Here is a 14,632-nt window from a genome sequence, read left to right as displayed (position 1 = left end):
CATAGTTTGAAGCCAACATGCATCATGGATCGGAAATCTCTGCAGGTTGGATCAGAAAAATCCGATACGTAAATTATGCTGGTATCGGAGGCCGATACCGGATCTGCCCCATCCCTAAAATAAATAAGCATTATTATGAAATGAATAAGCTATCATGGAAAACACAATTGTGAAATAAAAGAATAAAAAAGAAAAGAATTTCATAATAATGAGCTTAGATATTTATTTCATAACGTTTTATGTATTTAGTTTCGAGCATTTTGGCGTTCCATAATTTTTCCATTTAGTTTTACTTGTAATACAACTTGCCGTTGCGCTAAGCAATGGTAACACTGAACTGCATGTTTAAAAATAAGATTAATTTTACCCAATGAACATTTAACCACCAACAGTGAATTTAGTGGGGCTTTTTACTGTTCTATGATTTAGTGATAAGACCTACTCATAACAAAAATGGCATGGCATCATGCAGCCTTCAAAACATAAAATTGCACTGTGCCAAGAAACAGACACACCAAAAAAAAAGAAAAAAAAAAAACTATTTAGTCAGTTTTGTCAATTGTAATTATTAAAACAAAAATAATTTACAGGTTCCTTCCAACCTTGGTTCCACCTCAATTTCTACACTTCATAACTTGTATCCTCCATATAATCCACTTCATATTCAACTTGGAATAACATCCATCTCCTTCCATTGTTTTCCTTTCCACTGTTCCTTCCCCATCACTGATTTTACCAATTTTACTTTCCTGAAAACCTGTATTAATTGGGTTCTTTCTTCCTAACGTGATAATTCTCCTCCAAAGTGTTCTCTATAACTCCATCAGGTGGACTTTTCAAACCTTCGGGCAAAATGTTGGCAGACAGCTACATTGTTCAAACGTTACCGTAGCACTAAGTTAGCAGTGCGCAATACAGGATGCTACAGACGGAGCGCTCCGCTTCTCTCACGCACCCCCCACACACACACACACACGCAGTCAGTGCTTCAGCCAGGCTTGTGAGGTTGTTATGGTTACCAGATGCCTCCACCACTGAAGCCTTGAAGCTTTTTTTTGGCACAATTGTAAGAAAAGCTTCAGTGCTTCGTGAGGCGTCTCATGCCCATCGCTACAATAAGGTGTCTGCAATTAGCTGTGACCTATAAGAGAATGGATAAACATGGATTAACAAGTCTACTCAATAAACAACTTGCTCTGCTGGAGGACATCACAGACAGCAGACTGCAGAGAAAGTGCCTGTTCAGAGAGAACACAGACTTCAAGATGACGACTGAACCTCCACCCATGGCATCCACAGCTCTGTCAGTTAAGAGTCCAACCTCTGATTTAAATAAAATGCTTAGAAGGTACTCCTCCTTAAATTGCCACCTTATCAGGGTGGAGGAGTTTGAACATCTCAATGGGCCTAGAAGCAATATTGTTGGAGGCATTTGTCTCTGACAGGGTCTCCCAATGCAGATTAGTCCAGTGCAGTGTTTCTCCTACCATTATCATTCCTACGGTTTTCGTTTAGTTTTTTTTTCATTGTTTCCATTTACTTTTTCCATTTACCTTTTTTATGATTGTCTACTGTTGTCATCTGTGTTCTTTGTTTAAATCAGGTCTCTCTTGTAAAGGAGTTCTCGAGTTCATTGTTCTAGAATTGCGCCGCTCAAGGTGGCTGCATGTTGGAGCAGCTCTGTTACTTTCATTCTGAGATTTTGCTTTTGGAAACTTTAATTCCTCTTTTTCTGGATGTTAATCACATTTTTTTGATGATTGTTTCCTCTGGTATTGGATGTTGTGCAGCTGGAAGGATTTTTACTGAAACTTTTTTAGTTTTGGACATTTGTTATGATGCGTAACCATGGCAACAAGGCTGTTTTCTACAACCAACAGCAGCTGATTAGAGTCAGAGTCAGAGTCAGAGTTTCTTTATTGTCATTCGCACCTCATGTGGTACATGTGGTGGAGCGAAATTATGTACACAGGGTCCCAGTTACATCCAACAATAAAATGTATAAGAAAAACAGTAATAACATCTAAGATATGAACTAAGAAAAACATCAACTAAATATACACCAAGCACTCATAACATAAAACATTGAACATCAGCACAAACATGAACATGAGTCTGTGAGCGGATGTGCACGCATGAACACATCAACATTGAAACAGATCAGCAGCAACATGAAACAGATCAGCAGCAACATGAAACAGATCAGCAGCAACATGATATGGTTTTACACAGTGATTATTCTAGTTAGAGATTCATGAGTCTAACAGCCTCAGGGTAGAAGCTGTTCCTCAGTCTAGTGGTTCTACACTTAATGCTCCTTAACCTCCTTCCTGAGGGGAGTGGGGCAAAAAGTGTGTGTGCTGGGTGGGTGGGGTCCTTCATGATGCAGGTGGCCCTCTTCCTGCATCTGGAGGTGTAGATGTCTGTGATGGTGGGGAGACTGATTCCAACAGATTTCTGTGCAGCCTTCACCACTCTCTGAAAAGCTTTTCTTTCTGCAGCTGTGCAGCCTCCATGCCACACATTGATGCTCGAGCACAGGATGCTCTCCACTCCATTAGCATCTCAAAAGCTCAAATAATATCTCAACTACAGCCCCAAATCTCAAGTGAGTTGAAAAGGATGTTCTGTGGACGCATGCTCATCTACCTGCCAGCTGTGATCGAGTGCCTGACCACTGAGATTCTGGAACTAGCAGGAAACACGGCTCGTGACAGCAGAAGGACAGGATCGTCCCTCGGCACCTACAGTTGGCTGTCCGCAGTGACGAGGAGCTCGGCAGGCTGCTGGGAGGAGTGGCCATCGCACTGGGAGGAGTTTTTCCCGGCATTTGGGCGGTCCTACAGCCCGAGAGGAACCGAGATGCCAGCCGAGTCTGGGTGGGCGGATCAGACGGCATCTCCAGCCAGTTTCTTAGGATCTACTGTGGGATGAACCTTTACAAGAGATCCTTCCTGTTTACAACCATCAGTGTCTATAACATCTCTTAATGAAATGAGGATAACGAGTTACAACAACAAATAATTTCCCTCTGGGATTAATAAAGTATTTTTGAATTGAATTGAGGCTCAATGAGACTAACCTGTAGAAATAAAGATTGAATTGAATTATACAAGGAGGGTCCTGTCAAAACAACCAAGCGCCCTGCCTACCAAACTGGTGGTGAATTGGATCAGATGGTGGGGGAAGATGCCAAACAGACTCACCCAAACATGTAGTGAGACTTTGCTTGGAACGTCTGGCAGAAGAACCTGTCAGAAAGATCTTTAACTCACACCTCCACCAGTATGGGACTGGGAGCCCATTATTACATGTCATTCAGTCCCTATACAAGCAGTGTGAGAGTGTGGTTCGCATTGCCGGAAGTAAGTTGGACTCCTTCAGGGTGGGAGTTGGACTCAGCCGGGGCTGCCTGTTGTCACTGATTCTGTTCATAACTTTAATGGACAGAATGTATCGGTGCAGCCAGGAGCTGGAGGGAGTCCGGTTCAGTGGCCTCAGGATTCCATCTCTGCTCTTTGCAGATGATGTTGGCATCATCATGCCGTGATCTTAAGCTCTCACTGGAATGGTTCGCAACGGAGTGTGAAGCAGCTGGGATGAGGATCAGCACCTCCAAATCTGAGGCCATGGTCCTCAACCAGAAAAGTGCTGATTGTCCGTTCTGAGTTGGGGGTGAGGTTTTGCCTCAAGTGGAGGAGTTCAATTATCTTAGGATTTGTTCATGAGTGAGGGAAGAATGGAGCAGGAGATTGAAAGACGCATCTGTGCAGCATCTGCAATATTTCAGACTCTGTGCTGGTCTGTTGTGGTGAAAAGGGAGCTGAGCTATAAGGCGAAGCTCTCTGTTAACCGGTCGATCTACGTTCCTGCCCTCACCTATGACCACGAACTCTGGGTAGTGATCAAAAGAAAGAAATCGTGGATACAGGTGGTCGAAATGAGTTTCGTCCGGAGGATAGCTGGACTCTCCCTTAGAGACTGCGTGAGAAGTTCAGTTATCAGGAGAGACTCTGAGTGGAACTGCTGCTCCTCCACATCGACAGGAGCCAGTTCAGATGGTTTGGGCGCCTGATAAGTGTCCCCTGGGTGTCTTCCTAGGGAGGTGCACTGGAAATGCTCAACTGGGAAAAGGACCCGGGGAAGATTCAGGACACGCTGGAGACTGTCTCTGTGCTGGCCTGGGAATGCCAGAAAGAGATGTCTGGGCTTCCCTGCTCCCCTGCGGTCACAGTTGCCCCACGACCCAACTCCAGAACAAACAGAAGATAATGGATCGACGGATGAGTTTGAAATTAACTATTCAATGTACACCGACAACTGATTAACTTTTGATATGTCAATATCATTAAAAGTTGGCACCATAGCTGAGCTTAGCAATCACTGGACTGTACTTATATAGCGCTTTTCTATCAAGATACTCAAAGCTCTTCACATTTCAATCTGTGCCCTCATTTACCCCTTCATACAGCAATCTACTAGATCTTTACAAAGACTAACCAGAGCTTTAGCTCACATTAATACACCAATGGGACACACATCAGAGGCAATGAGGGGTTCAGTGTCTTGCCCAGGTATACTTTGGCATGTGACTGATAGTGGAATTGAACCCCCACCTCTCCCATTGGAGGACAACTGCTTTAACCACTTAGCCACAGCCGTCCCCAACTCAGTTTTAAAAGTTTGATGTGGTACTACCTAAAAGTTATTCACAACATTTATTTTATCACAAGGGCTGCATAATCCATCCATCCATTATCTTTTACCTGCTTCTTCCTGGTTGGGTCACAGGGGTCACTGGTGCTCATGTACAGCAGTCACTGTGCAAGAATCAGGGGGACACCTGACCCTGGACATGTCTCCAGTCTATCACAAGGACACAAACAGACAAACGAGACAAACAACCATTCACTCTCTCACTCACACCTAGAGACAATTTAGAGTTACCAGTCAGTCTAACATGTATGTTTTTGGTCTGTGGGAGGAAACTGGAGTACCTGGAAAAAACCCACGCATGAACGGAGAGAACATGCAAACGCCACCCAAAATGGCTCCCTGACCAGGATTCGAACTGGCGATCTTCTCACTGAAAGGTGTCAGCTCTACCAACTGCACCACAGTGCCGGACTGCAATGGCGTGGTTAAAACATTCATCATAGACTATTTTATTTCAAGGACTATGCACTCATGTTTTGCATACTTCATGCATACTTCTGGTTTAAATTATAGAGATGGCAGGAGAGAAAGTGAAGAATGATAAAAATGTGAGTTTATCACAACTGATAGTAATGTGGTTGTTCATTCAGCTACATCGTGTCTGTGTGCAAAACTGAATTTTTACGTATAGTTTTCGTAATGTTAATATTTGAGATTGAACACATCAATCACAAACAAGAATGCTACACGAAGACTGAAAAAACAATCAGGTACAGGCATCAAGACACAAACCAGAAGTGATTGAGAAAATGATTTGAAGGAGCTGTAAGTTTGTAAGAATAACAAACTGTTGACAGCTGAGTACTATGTGTGTTCTGTTTGTTTTGACCTGAATCTGGCAAAGTGACAAAATCACTGTCAAGTGAGGCACTGATAATTAATAGAACTATGTATGAAGCTATGAAGGTACTTCCTGCAAGAGCTGAACACAGAAAAATACATTGAAACTTCTACAAACACCTGCTATCAACTGAATCATTTTCATGGCTCATTGTGTGATGCAGGCCTCATGGAAACTGGAGGTTAGTGTGCACCTGAACAATGGGGAGTATGCTGAGCATCGGGGAGCTCTTGTTCTCATCCATAGGGGTCGGTGCAACAAAACTGAAGCCTTTGAAGAGCTGGTGGGCGTTAGCACTGGGTGGGATACCTGGGGAGTCTGAAAACACAAACAATTCATTAAACCAACAGATAACATACACACAAGTAAGACGTTTTAGATTAACAGCTGTAGACAGGGCTCAGTTGCAGTTTCCATGGCTGCAGAACTAGCTGCAGCTCATAAGGGAAACATAAGTGTGTACGCGTGTGTGTAAGTGTACCTTTAGGCGTTTTAGCGGTGAACTCCGGATCGAAGCAGAACGTGTCATCTGGTTTACCTGCTGCAGGCTTAAACGGGGGCTGCAGTTCTCTCCTGTACAGCTTCTAAGAAAAAGAAAATCAGGAACACACACAAGTCAGAAAACAAACCCTGCTGTGCGCTGCATGTACACACACGTGCAAGAGAAGATTCCCAGATTAACCCCCTCCAATCTGCTCTGCAGCCAAGTCCAGCCAATAGCATCCTGCTGGCTCCTAAACGCTCACGCAGGGCTATTAGTGCACACACAGCGAGGACTGGACAGCTGCCCAGGCTCACACACACACACATAAACAAAGTTGCTGTGGCCAGGACCGACGGTCACCAGTCATGAAGCCAAACGTTTGAAAGGTGTGAGGCCTCGGCAGAAGCTGCAGAGCCAAGTGTGCACATGTACGTGTGGGCATGTGAGAAACGAGGGGGAGAAGTGGCTCTGCTCACATTCCAGTCGATGGTGGAAAAGAACGGGTGACGTTTGATTTCCTCCACACCATCAGGCCCCGCCCCTAAAGACACAAAGCACAGTTCAGTTAACCTGATGTGAAGAGGACCAACACATTTGTTTTCTCTCGTGGTTAAACTGATCTCGTTTAGTTGGATGTCAAAAAGTTAAAAAGCTTTACGCAAGAGCGTTGTGCAATGTGACGATTAACACGATTATCCTTACCTAGTCTGTTAGCGGGGTTACGTTTAAACAGCATCCTCAGTAAACTTTGAGCTTCCAAACTGAGGAACTGAGGCATTCCCAACTTAGCTCTGAGTGAGAAGAGAAGCAGAGCAACAAGTGACTGCAGGTAACAAGAGAGGCTTAGAATAAAAAAGAAACAGCATTCATGAATTTTTAACTTAGATCAACCTGTTTCGAGTGTTTAAGTCCAAACTCACTTGAGAATCATGTTCATGGTTTCATTGCGATCTTTCCCTTGGAAAGGTAATGTTCCTGTTAGCATCTCAAACTGCAAACATTCAATAGAATAAAAAGCAGAATCAAATAAATATGCAGTAAATGAAAAATAAAAACAAGCTGTCAAAATGTATGAATGGATTTGTGTTTGTGTACCATAAGTACGCCCAAAGACCACCAGTCTGCACTCTGAGTGTGTCCTCTTCTGTTGACCACCTCAGGGGCCATATACTCCACCGTACCACAGAAGGAATACGCCTTTTTATCAGCATCTACTGATTCTTTACTCAAGCCAAAGTCTGCCCACAAAAAATTTCAAAGTAGTATGAGTAAGAAATATTTGAACCACTCCAAAACTCAAAAAAGTTTAGGGGTTTCATTTTATCCTCACATTCACGGTTCACTTAAACAAAGAACTGACTGAAAAAAGTAACTACCGGTAACAAAAAAAGCTATTTATTTAGCATCTTGAAATCACTATGAATCCGTAATAAGCACCTACCTGTTAATTTTATATGCCCAGCTTCATCAAGTAAGATGCTGAAAGAGAAAAGATTTTGTCCAGAGGTGAGCTTCAAAAAGCAGGTGAACGCCACGTAAACCTACATAACATGTAAAACACCACTTCTTTATCTGAACCGTTTCTGTGAAGACAGACAGCTTTCACTTAACTCCGCAAAATGATTCAAACTCTGCAAACAAACTCCTAAAATAGACGCTTGTTATGGATCACCTCTCAGTCCATTTTTAATTATTGCCCACCACAGAAAAGCGAAAGGTAGAGAAGAGTATTTACCTCTGGGTGTGTGAACATATTTCATAAACCACATGATTTTGTTTAACTGAAACTCTCAAAAAGGAATAAATGAATGTACATCTACATATTTCAAGATTGCCGCCACAGCCAACTGTCTTTAAAAACCAAAACCTCGGTACTTAAAACTCTGAATTTTATAGATATGAACCTAAATTTGCTGTGGCAACAACAGAGCACCATCCCCATCACATATTCTGAACACTAACCGACTGAGCATGATGTAGTTTTAAAACTTTATCATTAACTATTTAGCAATGTTAGCAAAATGTCATAAATCAATAAAAGATTTTCAATGAAACTGTCAGAATAATTACGCGTGCCTTTATAAGTTATGAATTTTTGGAGCCAACCAAATTCTCGATGGCTGCCACATGACGTTAGAAAACACAGGAATGGCTATATCTCCGTCAGTTTACAGATGCTCAGCTCGATTTGGGAGGAACTCAACAAAATCTATAAGCTCTACGCTGAGCAAAGTCTGCGCTTAACATTAACTGTTGGAGTCAAACCCATTTGTTAGCAAAAAATCTCACACACCATTGGAAGATTTTGATACATGTACTTCAGAAAGTCATCACTGCATGTACATCAACAGATGGCCGCCACAACTCCATATTCACCAACACAAAAATGGATATAACTATGTCAACTTTACAGATGTGCTCACTGAGAGGACACTTTTTAAAAACTGACAATCGGCCACATCTGTACAAAGTTAAATAATTACCAAGTAGGGAATAAAGACGCAGCAGCTGCTACAACCAGCTCACTGAAGCCCATTATTTATTTATTTTTTTAAAAGCAAGAAAGCTTTTTATTTTTCTAAGGGTTGGTATTTATACATTTATTTAGGTTAGGCAATTATTATTGCTTTGTTAAACAGAAAATATTTACTGGCTACAACTAAAAATATCTATAATAGCTCATACTGGCTATCGACTGCCCTGATTTCTAAAGAAAAATTCACATCAGTCAACCTCTAATACTTACACAAGCTCTCGGTCAAATCTGGGTCAGATTTCACCAGGTGTTTGTGCAAATGTGTCATATTCAAGTGAAATTGTTCGTATTTTCCTCACAATTGTGCATCACCAACTAGTCTGCAGCAGATGCGGTGCAGTGAGAAACTAGCTTTAAAACATGGTAGATGGAGTGTGGTGCTCAGATTAATCAGGGAATGAGGATTCATACTTCTCTGGTTTGAGATCTCTGTAAACTATGCCCAGGTTGTGCAGATGGTCGAGGGCCAGAGCCAGCTCTGCAAGGTAGAATTTCACATCTTCCTCTGTAAACATAACCTGATAAGAACTGGACAAATTTACTCTCCGAACTTATGAGAGAAATTCAGCAGCAAAAAGAACAAAATCTACAACTTCAGTATTACGCTTCAATTGCAATAAAGTGAGAAAAACAATATTAATACTGTGACAAAATCAACATTTCAACACATGATTCAGCCGGTTGTTTGACACTAGCAGATCACACTATGGTTTGTGAGACACTTTCAAGTTAAGGTCTGGAGAACACAGATTGTTGAAATACTGCGAAAGCTGACGACAAGCAGCTCACAGTGTAAAACCAAATCAGCCTTCCTATGAAAAAAGTTCCCAGGAGGAAGTCTAGTCAGAATTTAAATGAAAAGCACACAGGATATAAAACAGGGACAAATGGCTTGGGAGTATTTCGGCTTTTATTAAACAAATAAAATATTCCTGCATATTAAATGTGCACCTGCTCAATTTGTAGCTGTCAACTTAGTTCCTTTGGGTTTAGAAACAAGCACTGCGCCATCTGCTCTGCTCATGTCCACAAACATGACTGATAAATACATACACATCTAAAATGTATATTTTTCTTCTCAACAAGGACAGAAAACTAAAACGGACAAATATGCTAGTACACTTTAGTAGTACTAAAATGTAAGGCAACAAAGTTGTGAGCTTACCTCTTTGGATAAGCGAGTGAATACATCCCCTCCCCTGAGAAAGTCCAGTATTAAATACAGTTTCCCTTCCGTTTGAAAGGCTGCAGAGGAACAGAAATTAATGTCACAGCTCCACGTTGAACACGTTTCTCTACTTTCTGCTTCCCTTCACTGGCTTCCAGGCTATTTCAAATTCTAAAATTTGTGACAATAGATTTTAAAATTCATGTGTACGTTTTTAATCTCTTTACAGATCTGCCTTTTCTCATCTCTGAACTGATGCAGCAATATTTACCACCATGATGCTTCCACTGGTTTCATCACCAGGATGCAAGTTCACAAAGACCTTTAGCTGCTGCAGGTCCAAACCTCTGAAGGACTGCAGTGGCAGGCTCCCTTTTTATTTTTGTTTAAAAACATAGTTTTGACCTATTATTGCAAGAGGTGGACTTTGACCTTAGGGTGCGTTTATTCATTTGTTTCGTATTTGTACTTGTCCTGTAAATGTATGCATTTCTTGTTCTGGTGTTGTTTTATTTTACAGCACTTTAGTTTTTAAGTGCTTTATAAATAAATTGATATTTAATGGCATTGTACACATTTGTTATTTTAAAATCCACAGTTTACAGACCAAAAAGAAAAAAAAAACAGCTGTTAAAACGCCAACACGTCTGCACATTCACTTTGAATAGTTATAGAGTGATGCCAGTGGTGAATGGCAGCATTTACAGCAACATATGATAACAATGGTATTGGACCGTATCAATACTAATGTGATGGGATCAATACTTCAGGTAGTTTCACTCTCAGTATGTTGCTCCTGTTTCAGATAAACTATGCTGCGCAGGAGGAGCCAAGATCAAGATATGAACACTGGTCAAAACCTTTATGTCAGTTAATAATTTAATCAGCTCTGATGGCAAAACTACTTCAGAAATCAATACACACACACATGCTAACGTGTGTGTATTGTCATGTGTGTTTTTTTTTACAACTTATCCAAACCATATTCAACCCTGAATTAAGCTGCATGCTTGTTGTGTACACGTGTGTCTCTTACCGTAGTGCAATTTCACTATGAAGGGATGATTAACTTCCACTAAAATGTCTCTCTCCATCTTAGTTCGAACTCTGTCCCTGACTGGAGACAAAACAGGAAGTGAAAGTGAGAGAAGTTATGAGCTGTGGAGTTTTGTGTTGCCGTAAGAACAAAAACAGTGTTACCTTTCAAAGATGCTTTTTTTAACACTTTCATTGCATATAACTGACCAGCATCTGGACCCAAGATCTTCCTGACAAGAAACACCTGAGTGAAATAAGAAAGTGTTTAGGACACAAACCCTGTCAGAAATATTTAACACTAGAAGCCACAAAGAATCCATTTTTAGTGAAAAAAAGATTAAAATAAGAACATGAAAAACTTTCTGTAGAACTTCAAATACGGCCTGATGCCAGTACAAATATGGACCCAAAGAAAATCTCACACAGACCCATACTGGTTATTACATTTTAATAGAATATATTTTTAACCTACAGTACATACATTTTCTTGTATTTACAGTAACTCATTTTAAAAAGTCCAGCATTTCCAGCTTTTGTGGTAATTTCCACATGATGGACTGCAGCGTTCGTGTGCAGGATGAATTCTCTAACTCGGCAGAGAGGCAGTGCAAAGACAAACCTAATAAAACAAAACCTGAATTAAAAAAAAACAAAAAAAAAACAGTATGACTGACAAAAAAATTACTTTTTTTTTAGGATTTTAGAAGTTTATTTTTTATCCAGACTTGGATGGACTCCTACATTTCTTCCTGCATCTTTGCTTGAAAAAAGTTATTCTGAGTGGACGTTGGACATTTTTACTGAAGACCACAGACCTATAAGCTGCAGTTTAACTGATGAGTGAGTGACTTTTTGTTTTCTATAATTTAATTTACCCTGTTTGATGTACTGCCACAAAAAGACACAGAAAACTATTTTAACCAAGCTGCACATTTTGATGTAGTTTTTTTTTTCCACAGTCCAAACCTGCGAGAGGAGTAGCAAATTAAAAAAGGTTGAAAATTTAAAAATACTGTAATGGCTGAATACTACCAACGGTGCTTTGATGTAATACCATTAATATTTTTTCTCATGTCCACACTATTTCCGTCAGGGCTTATTCTAATTTTAAAAATATATACATTGAAACGTAGCAAAATACAGACTCTTTAATTATTGTCATTCCTAAGGCTACAACTACAAAGGGTAAAAATGAGCTTCTCTGGAGTTTCTCAAACGTTAAGTGGTCTACTGACTGAGTATACTCACCTTGCCAAAAGAGCCCTGACCGAGGACTTTGAGTAGTTCAAACTGAGATGGATCAGCTTTCTCACAGCCCTCTTTCACATGGTGGGTGATAGGAATCTCTTTGTATGTTTCATCATCCTACAAGAAGCAACATCGCCATGAAAGCAACACTCAGTGTGGTAGGTACATCATGACAATTGCACAAAGACTTCAATGCAGTTTTACTTACACAGTTTGAGAATGACTCTCCCTCGTCCATGGGCTCATCCATGATCTGATGTCCATTGACCTGCGGCACACACAAACACATGCACACAAAAATAAACTATCAGATGTCAACAATAAACATTTTCACGAAGCTTATTCATTCTTGTTTTTCGCTGAGCAGGACTGTGACTGCAACTGCTGCACACCCACATAAACGATGGAAGATTCAACAGATGAAATCAATGAGTCACATGTGAAATGACAGTGCTCTCACTTTTCCATCTAAAGCTTAAATTTGTTGTTAAACACTCAGTCAGGACTCCATATTTTAATCTCACCCAGCTGTCCGGCTTTCATCCTATCCTCATAAAAACCCTCAGTATTAGCATCCGAGCTTAATCCCCAGCTGGTGCAAAACAACATCTCTGACCAGCTACAGTCAGCGTTCATCCTCCAAGGGTGAAAAACAGATCTTGTGCAGCTCTGGTTGACAAATGTGGAAAAAATGCTTTGAGACTTGCTTTATTCTACACAGATTTACATGTGAAGGTCTGTTTTATGTGTATTTTGTTCACTAAATCAAACAAACTGTTAAAAAGGGGGACAGTTGTCACCGTTGTCAGCCTCAAGACGTACAACAGACAAAAATCTCAGGAACAACATCCAGGTTCGAGCGGTTCACGTTTCCATTAAACATGGACTGCATTATGTATTCAGTCCAGTGTGTTTGTGTGTGTTGAATTCCATCAAGGCTCTGAAGAGGGAGGATGAGTCATAGCGCTACGCAAGCCCACTCAGTGGGTGGAGCCGCCAGCTTGCACTCTGAACAGAAGGCAACAAAACACCTCCCAGCATCTTACCCACAACATCAGGACCATCACCCAGAAGTTTTCAAAACCCCATATCACACCGAGTAAACCTAAACAGGAAAAAGCTTTGTGCATCTGTGATAATACACCGTCCAGGCTGGTCAAAGCCAGGGCAACACTTGTGTCATAATTCACACTTGGATTTTCACTCCCACCTTTTGCTGTGGCTCATCACAGCTTGTAAGCGAGTGCAGCCTACACTCACAGCACACCCCAGCAAGCCTCTTTTCTGCCTTTCCGAAGCGCGTCTGTGACACTTAAGCACATATCATCATGTCAGCATCACAAAGGTTGACAGAACCCAAGTGTTAAGGTCAAAACTGATGTAAAGTGGATTTAAGGGTCGTCAACGCTTTTGAGGCTAATTTGTGCTGTGACAGAGTATTTATTGTGGGCTAAGATGAGAAACTCTGGAACTTCAAAAGGGATGCTCAAACAATGAGAAACTTTCTAAATACATCAGGGAATTAATTTTAAATTAATCACTTTACAGAACTACAGCAGGTAAATGGATTAGTCATGATTGAATAAACACAGCTTGGCTTTACACCACACATATTTACAAAGTTTTGACTGCACATGTGAAGTACTGCAACAATACCTGAAACACCTGGAACATTAAAATGTGGCTCGCTTACAAACAGCATCACTCATTTTAAACTGCAACTGACAAGTCTGCGGGCAGTTGTTTTGTACTTTCCCAAACAAAAATGGCATCAAGTGTAAGTTTAAACACATGTACACCTTTCTATTTTACTATGTGAACATAAAAGCGTTTAACTAACCCCCGTTTTATTTAGACTGCCGCCGTTTGTTAAAAAAAACTTGTCCCCAACTTTAGAGCCTGCAAGCTGTCAACTAGCATGCTAACACTAGCTAATGCTATGCTATGAAGTAAACTCCTGAGCAAAGAACAACAAAGAGCTAAAATGAGCTCACGTGTCAAGAAATACAGAAACCAGTTCGTGTACTGAGGTGAGAGTCTCGGTAAGAACCCAAACGGACGGCTGTGAAACTAATACAAAGTGGCGCTGAAACTGAAATAAACATAAAAGCAGCTGCTAGCCGTAGCTAGCGTGTTAGCATGCATCAGAGCGCTGGTCGTGACGCGGACCCGAGCCTCGCAGCTAACTTAACGGGACGTCACAACGCAAAATAACCGATCCGATAAATATGCAAAGCACGCATTTGTTTTCCCCTCACCTCACTGCTAACGCTGTTTACCTCCATCTTGTACCAGGAATATCCTCTCCTTGAAGTCTAAGACATCGTAGTCCACCTAGAGCTCCGCTCCACGTTGCATGTCTTTCCCCTTCCCGTGTCTGTGGAAGTCCGAGGGGCTGTTTGTGTCCTGGCGGTCCGCTGCGGAGAAGGCTGCCGGGGTTAGCGGACCGTTATGTCGGGAGGACGGGTTCGCGAGGAGCAGGTCGGTTCGTGGTGTTGTGGGGGGAAACTGTTGATGCTGACCGGGACCACAGACGCTCACCGAGAGCAGCGCTTCAGCCTGCCATAACTGCGAACATGGCGGCCACCGTGGTACCTGACC

General features: G+C 41.5%; 1 protein-coding gene across 1 annotated transcript; it reads right to left on the bottom strand.

Moving 5' to 3' along the window:
• Window positions 1–5,723: 5,723 nt before the first annotated feature.
• LOC119408289 (ribosomal protein S6 kinase alpha-6) lies at window positions 5,724–14,632 on the bottom strand. Its single transcript, XM_037675092.1, has 14 exons — window positions 14,290–14,632; window positions 12,240–12,299; window positions 12,032–12,148; window positions 10,946–11,027; window positions 10,782–10,862; window positions 9,743–9,822; window positions 8,989–9,095; window positions 7,483–7,520; window positions 7,137–7,279; window positions 6,962–7,032; window positions 6,744–6,832; window positions 6,518–6,582; window positions 6,039–6,141; window positions 5,724–5,875 (listed from the first exon to the last, which is right to left on the bottom strand). Exons 1-14 carry the CDS (start codon window positions 14,314–14,316, stop codon window positions 5,724–5,726), a joined length of 1,215 nt encoding a protein of 404 aa, XP_037531020.1. The 5' UTR covers window positions 14,317–14,632.

This window comes from Nematolebias whitei, chromosome 4 (assembly GCF_014905685.2).
Source record: "Nematolebias whitei isolate Nwh7 chromosome 4, NemWhi1, whole genome shotgun sequence".
Classification (NCBI taxonomy): Eukaryota; Metazoa; Chordata; class Actinopteri; order Cyprinodontiformes; family Rivulidae; genus Nematolebias; species Nematolebias whitei.
The sequence above is the reverse complement of the archived record's forward strand: the minus strand, read 5'-3'. Positions and strand labels throughout refer to the sequence as shown.

What these genes read in the sequence shown, in the direction of transcription:
- LOC119408289 (XM_037675092.1), bottom strand. Translation starts at nt 14,316, where the DNA reads ATGGAGGTAAACAGCGTTAGCAGTGAG. An exon ending in AGAGATCTCAAACCAGAGAA is followed by an intron (nt 7,521 to 8,988) that starts GTATGAATCCTC and finishes TTTCTCTTTCAG; the next exon opens with CATCTTACTTGATGAAGCTG. An exon ending in TTTCCACCATCGACTGGAAT is followed by an intron (nt 6,142 to 6,517) that starts GTGAGCAGAGCC and finishes TCTTTTTCTTAG; the next exon opens with AAGCTGTACAGGAGAGAACT.